The sequence below is a fragment of the Heteronotia binoei genome, chromosome 21 (assembly GCF_032191835.1).
Source record: "Heteronotia binoei isolate CCM8104 ecotype False Entrance Well chromosome 21, APGP_CSIRO_Hbin_v1, whole genome shotgun sequence".
Lineage (NCBI taxonomy): Eukaryota > Metazoa > Chordata > Lepidosauria > Squamata > Gekkonidae > Heteronotia > Heteronotia binoei.
The window spans coordinates 8,527,202-8,535,038 of record NC_083243.1 but is presented as its reverse complement, the minus strand read 5'-3'; the positions used below and the strand labels follow the sequence as shown (position 1 = coordinate 8,535,038).

Sequence of the window (7,837 nt, the reverse complement as noted above, 5' to 3'; positions counted from 1 at the left end):
CAGCTTCTGGGAGAGCCCTCTCAGCCCCACCCTTCACAGGGTGTCTGTTGTGGGGAGAGAGGATATAGGAGATAGTAAGCCACTCTGAGTCTCTGATTCAGAGAGAAGGGCGGGGTATAAATCTGCAATTCTTCTTCTTCTAAAAGTGTTGGCCTCTAATTTGGACAGCCAGGTTCAAGTCTTCACTCCTCCTCCACATGAAGCCTGCTGGGTGACCTTGGGCCAGTCACTGCTCCCTCCAAACTCTCTCAGTCCCACTTGTCTCACAAGGTAACTAATTTGGGGAGAGAAAGGGAAGGAGACTGTACGCTGCTTTGAGCCACTTTTGGATACAGAAAAGGGTGGTATAAAACCCAACTCTTCTTCCAGAGCCAGTGTAGTGGTGAAGTGCGTAGACTCTTCTCTGGGAGAACCGGGTTTGATTCCCCACTCCTCCACTTGCAGCTGCTGGAATGGCCTTGGGTCAGCCACAGCTCTTGTAGGAGTTGTCCTTGAAAGGGCAGCTTCTGACAGAGCTCTCTCAGCCCCACCCACATCACAGGGTGTCTGTTGTGGGGTGGGGGGGAGGTAAAGGAGATTGTGACCACTCTGAGATTCAGAGTATAGGGTGGGATATATATAAGAAAGCCAGTTTGGTGTAGTGGTTAAGTGCACAGACTCTTATCTGGGAGAATCAGGTTTGATTCACCACTCCTCCACTTGCAGCTGCTGGAATGGCCTTGGGTCAGTCATAGCCCTTGCAGGAGTTGTCCTTGAAAGGGCAGCTTCTGTCAGAGCTCTCTCAGCCCCATCTACCTCACAGGGTATCCACTGCGGGGGGAGGGGGAGGTAAAGGAGATTGTTACTGCTCTGAGATTCAGGGTATTGGGCAGGATATAAATCCAATATCTTTTTCTTCTTTACCAGTTACCAACTAACAGAGCACAGAGGCTAAGGCCTTCCCCCACTTCTGCCATTAGTTTTCAGACGTTTGTTGCACTTCCTTACGTTTGTCCTAAACAGAAAGTGTGAGAATTTGTGCAAAGACTGTCCTCCTTGCCAACCGGGCATCCGTGTATTTTGCTGCGTTCACAAGAGGCCCACGCGCATGACAAATCTATCCCTCTGGTTTGTCCTTTTTCACTACACAGAAGTGCATCTCCACATAGGAAAGTTTAAGCAGCTTGTAAATTCTCTGTGGTTGTCCTGGAAAATTATGAGCAACAGAAGCAGTGAGAAGAATTATAAGCATCTGAAGAAGTGAGCAGAGACTCATGAAAGCATCCCCTGCCAAATTCTGTTAGTCTTTAAGGTGCTACTCGATTCTGGCTCTTTTCTAAAGCAACAGACTTTAGAACCTCCACATTCAGAGGCAGTCAGACTCTGAATCCCACTGCCGGGGGCAACATGAAGGCCTCAGCCTCCATGCCCTGTTGTTGGCCCTTCACTGGTTGGCCCCTGTGTGAGGCAGGATGCTGGACGAGATGGACCTTCACTGGTCTGATCCAGGAGGGGTCTTCTGATGTTCTTATGAAGGCCTCGGCCTCTCTGCCCTGTTGTTGGCCCTCCAGAGGAACTGGGTGGCCACTGTGTGAGACAGGAGGCTGGACTAGATGGACCACTGGTCTGATCCAGGAGGGGTCTTCTGATGTTCTTATGAAGGCCTCGGCCTCTCTGCCCTGTTGTTGGCCCTCTAGAGGAACTGGTTGGCCACTGTATGAGACAGGATGATGGACTAGATGGACCCTCCCTGGTCTGATCCAGCAGGGCTCTTCTGATGTTCTTATGAAGGCCTCGGCCTCTCTGCCCTGTTGTTGTCCCTCCAGAGGAACTGGCTGGCCACTGTGTGAGACAGGAGGCTGGACTAGATGGACCCTCCCTGGTCTGACCCAGCAGGAAGCTTTTTTTATATCCTTAACAGCACTAGCTGTGATTCCAGGAAATTTTCAGGCCCCACCTGGCGACTGGCAACCATACAGAGCTAGGGTTGCCAATCCCCAGGTGGGGGCAGGGGATCCCCCGGTTTGGAGGCCTTCAAGGTCATCAGAAAGCGGGGAGTGGGGGTGGGGGGGAGAATATCTGCTGGACACTTCATTATTCCCTATGGAGACCGATTCCCGTAGCGTATAATGGAGAATTGATCCACGGGTGTCTGGGGCTCGGGGGTCTGTTTTTTGAGATAGAGGCACCACATTTGCAGCATAGCATCCGGTGCCTCTCCCCAAAATACCCTCCAAGTTTTAAAAGGATTGGACCAGGGGGTCCAATTCTATGAGCCCCCAAAGAAGGTGCCCCTATCCTTCATTATTTCCAATGGAGGGAAGGCATTTAAAAGGTGTGCGGTCCCTTTCAATGTGATGGCCAGACCTCCCTTGGGAGTTCAATGATGCTTGTCCCAGCCTTGCTCCTGGTTCCACCCCCAAAGTCCCGAGATATTCCTTTAATTGGACTTGGCAACCCTATATGGAGCTTCCACTTCTTGCCCCACATCAGAGCAGGCTCACGGCCAGTTCTAGAGGAGTAGCCAAGAAGGGAAAAGCTCCCAGCTTCCTTCTGGTTGCCACACGGCCATCCCCAGCTTCCGGAACCGCCCTCTAACCTGGGGTGATAGGTCACATCACAACTCCGTGTGGCGCTTTGCCTGCTTTTCCCTTGCGGCCAGGCGCGGGGCTGTCCCCCGCAAGTCCCTGCCTGTCGGCGGCGCCTTCTCCAGCTCGGCCGCAGTGGCGTCTTCAGCAGTGTCCTCCCGCACCTCTGTCGTCTTGCTTTCTCCAGCGGCTGCCACCCCCTCGTCCTGCTGGCTGCGCTGCCAACTATAAATGGTAAATTCGGGCAGGGAGGGGGCCATCCGGCTCAGGAAGTCGTAGGCAGGAAGGCGGGGCTTCCAGTCTTCATCGGATAAAGTTGCTGGGGGCGAAAAGGGAACATGGACATGTCAGGAGGCTGTTGGCAGCTGAGACAAGACTGGAGTCAGCAGTTGGGTGCTCTAATCCAGGGGCCCCCAACCTTTTTTGCGTTTAAACAATTTATTGGTAGCATATGGTTACAAAACTTAACTATTTCTTAGTTGTTGTTTTTCCCGCATTAACCCATATGACATTTCCATCCCCCCTTCCTCCAATGTTGACTTCCCCGAGGTTATAAATTCAAAATCAATACTAAAGGCACTTCTAACCGCTCAAAGTTCAATGTATATATTCTTACTAATAAAAAATTGTCCAATATTTCTTTACTTTCCAAGTTTTCTCCATATATCCTTTAAATTTTCTCCACTCCCTTTTGAATATCTCTAAATCATAGTCTCTTAGTGTTCTAGTTAGTTTGTCCATTTCACACCACGATAAAACTTTCATGGTCCAGTCCCATTTCTCCGGTATTTTTTCTTGCTTCCAAAGCTGCGCGTATAATGTCCTAGCAGCTGATAGCAGGTACCAAATTAGAGTCCTGTCTTCTTTTGGAAATTTTTCTAATTGTAATCCAATTAAAAACGTCTCTGCAGTTTTCTTAAAGTCGTAGCCCAAAACTTTTTTGAGCCTGTGGGCACTATTGGAATTCTGACGCAGAGTGGGGGAGTACAATCACAAAATGGCTACCTCAGGAGGCGGAGCCAGGCACAAAATGGCTGTTGCAGGTCCTTGTGCCGCGGTGGTAGCTGCTGCCGAAGCAGTATTTTTAAAAAGAGCACAGCCAATAAAAACCTTGCTGGGCAAAAGCCCCCACCCACTTTGTATAAACAGTGGGCACCGGGAAAGATCCCAGCGGCTGCCATGGCAACCACAGGCCCCACGTTGAGAACTCCTGCTCTAGAGCGTTTCCCTGGAGTGAAGGATTTCTCCCCATGCAGTGTGACTTCCACACCTCTTTGCGTGAGGAGGGAGGCAAGAAAGCTGGGCTCCTCAGGAGGAAACCCTTCCATCTGTGGAAACACTTTGGTGGATTCAAGCCTGTTCTGTCAAACGAAATCTGCAATGTATTTACTTTATTGTGTGCTCCAGCCTAGGCAGAAGGCCCCCTTCACCCTCATGATCAACCAAGAATAAACTCTTGTGTATTGTCTATACCAGAGGTCCCTGAACGTTTTGAGCCTGTGGACACCTCTGGAACTCTGACACGTGGAGATGGGCATAATCACAAAATGGCTGCCAGAGGAGGCAGAACCAGTCACAAAATGGCTGCCACAGGAGGCAGAACCAACCACAAAATGGCTGCCAGAGGAGGCAGAACCAGTCACAAAATGGCTGCCAGAGGCAGAACCAGTCACAAAATGGCTGCCACAGGAGGCAGAACCAACCACAAAATGGCTGCCACAGGAGGCGGAGCCGACACAAAATGGCTGCCACAGGAGGCGGAGCCGACACAAAATGTCAGGGAGTAAAGTTTTATATATAAAACTCAAATAAGCACCTCTTCAACATTCCAGGTCGAAGCTCAGTTAAGCCAGCATGCTTTCTAATCTGTGTAACCAATTAGAAGCCTGACAAGGCAAAAGCCCCACCTAGCCCTACCCATGTTTCAAAAAAAATGTGGCAGGTGCCAGGAAAGGTGTTCAGGACCCCTGTTCTACAGATTGCCAAAACTTCGGTGGTGTATGGAGAGGTATTCTCTTCCTCTGGAAATTCAGCAAAGCCAGAGCATATTCCAGAATGTTACAACAGCAAGTTTGGGGAGGTGGTTAAGAGCGCGGACTCTAATCAGGGAAAACTGGGTTTGATTCCCCACTCCTCCACATGCAGCCTGCTTGTGTGGCCTTGGGTCAGCCACAAGTTCTCTGAGAGCTATTCTCTCAAGAGCAGTGCTCGAAAGAGCTCTCTCAGCCCCACCTTCCTCTCAAGAGCAGTGCTCGAAAGAGCTCTCTCAGCCCCACCTTCCTCTCAAGAGCAGTGCTCGAAAGAGCTCTCTCAGCCCCAGGGTGTCTGTTGTGGGGAGAGGAAGGGAAGGAGATTGTAAGTCGCTTGGAGACGCCTTCGGGTAGTGAAGGTTAGGGTATAAATCCAGCCTCTTCTTCAAGTCCTTTTTGAGACAAACTGGCCATTAACAGCCAGAGATACTGAGAAACAATAAGGATAGTGAAAAGTTTACTTGCATGGCTTTTATAATAATAATAATAATAAATTTATTCTTATATCCCGCCCTCCCCCGCCAAAGGCGGGCTCAGGGCGGCTCACAGGCATGGCATTCCATGGTTCAATAAAACAATACAGTACAAACAACAATTTTAAATAATCAATTACATAATAAATTAGTTAAAATAGATAAAATAGGTGCTAAATTACTATAAGTCATAATATCCACAAGATGGCTGGGTAGCTACACATCAGTTTAGCCAGGTTCTGTTCGATCTAGTACATTTTTACCTCATGTATCCGATAAGAGGTCCCCAATCCCTGGTCCGTGGACCAGTACCAGTCTGTGGCCTGTTAGCAACTGGGCCGTGAGTTGTAGAATTATTTCATTATATATTGCAATGTAAGAAAAAGACAACATTGAATTTATATCCCACCCTCCACTCCGAATCTCAGAGCGGCTCACAATCTCCTTTCCCTTCCTCCCCCACAACAGACACCCTGTGAGGTGGGTGGGACTGAGAGAGCTTTCCCAGAAGCTGCCCTTTTGATGAGAACTCCTACAAGAGCTGTGGCTGACCCAAGGCCATTCCAGCAGCTGCAAGTGGAGGAGTGGGGAATCAAACCCCGTTCTCCCAGATAAGAGACCCCGCACTTAACCACTACACCAAACTAATAGAAATAAAGTGCACAATTGTGTCATCCTGCACCCCCATCCCCGGTCTGTGGAAAAACTGTCTCCCACAAAACCGATCCTTGATGCCAAAAGGTTAGGGACTGTTGCTGTAAAGAACTCAAGAGTGGCATATATCATTCTCCTTTCCTCATTTAATCTTCACAACAACCTTGTGGGGCGGGTTTTGCTGAGAGAGCGACTGACACAAGGTTGCCCCGCGAGCTTCATGGCTGAGGGGGAGAAGACGGGATATAAATGAAGGATAGAGAAAATTTACCTATCTTAGAAGGTGTGGCGACACTGGGGGAAAAAACAATCACATCTGCAGTATTGGAGGGGAGGGGGAATCTAAATTTATCTACTTAATTTAAATGTTTCTATTTCATCCTTCCATCCAATACAGAATGCGTCTGACAGTTCCTAAGTTTCCTTTCTCTAGTGGGGTTTAGTGGTTAGAGTTCTGGAGTAGGATCATCCCGGAAACCTGAGTTCGAGTCCCGACTCTATCCCGAAACCCAATGAGTGACTTTGGGTCAGTCACATCCTCTCAGCCTAACCTACCTCGCAGGGTTGTCGTGAGAATAAAACTGGGAAGAGAGAACCGTGGACGTCACCCCCAGATGCCTGGAGGAAGGGAGGGGTAAAAATGTAGGGGAAGGGAGATCTTAATGTATTTCCCTAGCCCTCGCCGAATCTGCTTCCTCACCACACCATCGATGTGCCTACTGCTGAGTGCCTTTCAGCAACTCCATTACTGTCATCGGTATGATGGGAACATATCCCAGGATGCAACAGGACCCGCGTTATCACACTGCCAGGAAGGAAAGGTCAACAGGACGCACTTTGTGGCAGGACAGAGGGGTGTGAGAGGGAAACTGGAAACGAACGCTCCTTTCTGAGAGGATTCTGTGGTTAGAACATTTCTCTAAAGATGTCCCTCCTGACTCCAGTTTCAGAAGAAAATGGAATTTGGTACTCCATTTGTGACACAGGCCCATCCTACAGCATCAGTACATTATGGGATGCTTTAAGGAAAACCTTTCACATTCTTGGGAGGAGAAAGTGGATGGCAGTTTGCCTCTTCCGGAATTTAAGGCAGTTTCGGTGCTCTTCTCTTCAGTCTCTCATACAAATCATTTTTAACGGAGCCACAGATAACACCTTCTTATGCTTGGATCGACACAGTCTCTCGAAGCTTCTACACCCAGATGAAAAGTGCCAAAACGGCCTTAAATTCTGGAAGAGGCAAGTTCTCTTTCTCACTTTGTGTGGACTTTCGCTGAAACCCCTCAAGGTGCCCAACTCCGGGTCAACATTGATTAAGACGTCACTTCGGACATTGAAATTTAAAGGAGTGTTAAAGCGTAAGAACATAAGAGAAGCCATGTTGGATCAGGCCAATGGCCCATCCAGTCCAACACTTTGTGTCACACAGTGGCCAATATATGTGTGAGTGTATACACACACATATATACTGTGACCAATAGCCACTGATGGACCTCTGCTCCATATTTTTATCCAATCCCCTCTTAAAGCTGGCTGTGCTTGTAGCCACCACCACCTCCCGTGGCAGTGAATTCCACATATTAATCACCCTTTGGGTGAAGAAGGACTTCCTTTTATCCATTTTAACCTGACTGCTCAGCAATTTCATCGAATGCCCACGAGTTCTTGTATTGTGAGAAAGGGAGAAAACCACTTCTTTCTCTACTTTCTCCATCCCATGTATCATCTTGTCAACCTCTATCACGTCACCCCGCAGGCGGCATTTCTCCAAGCTAAAGAGCACCAGGTCTTAAGTAGATGTTGCCTGTGTGAACCTTGGAGTGTGGCTATTGCAGTCGCTATACAGCGATATGCGTTGATACTTTGTAAAAGGACTTGACGAACGTACGTTTTCAGTGCTTCAAGAGAGCAAATATGCACACTACTGTATTTTTTCAGTGCATAGTCTGTTTCTGTATTACTTACACCCGGGGCCGGTGCATGGGAGTAGGTCAAGTAGGAAGAAGATATTGGATTTATATCCCGCCCTCCACTCCGAAGAGTCTCAGAGCGGCTCACAATCTCCTTTACCTTCCTCCCCCACAACAGACACCCTGTGAGGTGGGTGGGGCTG

General features: G+C 48.8%; 1 protein-coding gene across 1 annotated transcript in view; it reads right to left on the bottom strand.

The window, feature by feature from the left end:
• Positions 1-2,548: 2,548 nt before the first annotated feature.
• Positions 2,549-7,837, bottom strand: part of TXNDC16 (thioredoxin domain containing 16) — a 79,544-nt gene continuing 74,255 nt past the window's right edge. The window contains exon 19 of the mRNA XM_060262847.1: positions 2,549-2,886. Coding sequence (XP_060118830.1) covers positions 2,597-2,886 — 290 coding nt within the window. The 3' untranslated portion in view covers positions 2,549-2,596. The remainder of the gene's footprint in view (positions 2,887-7,837) is intronic.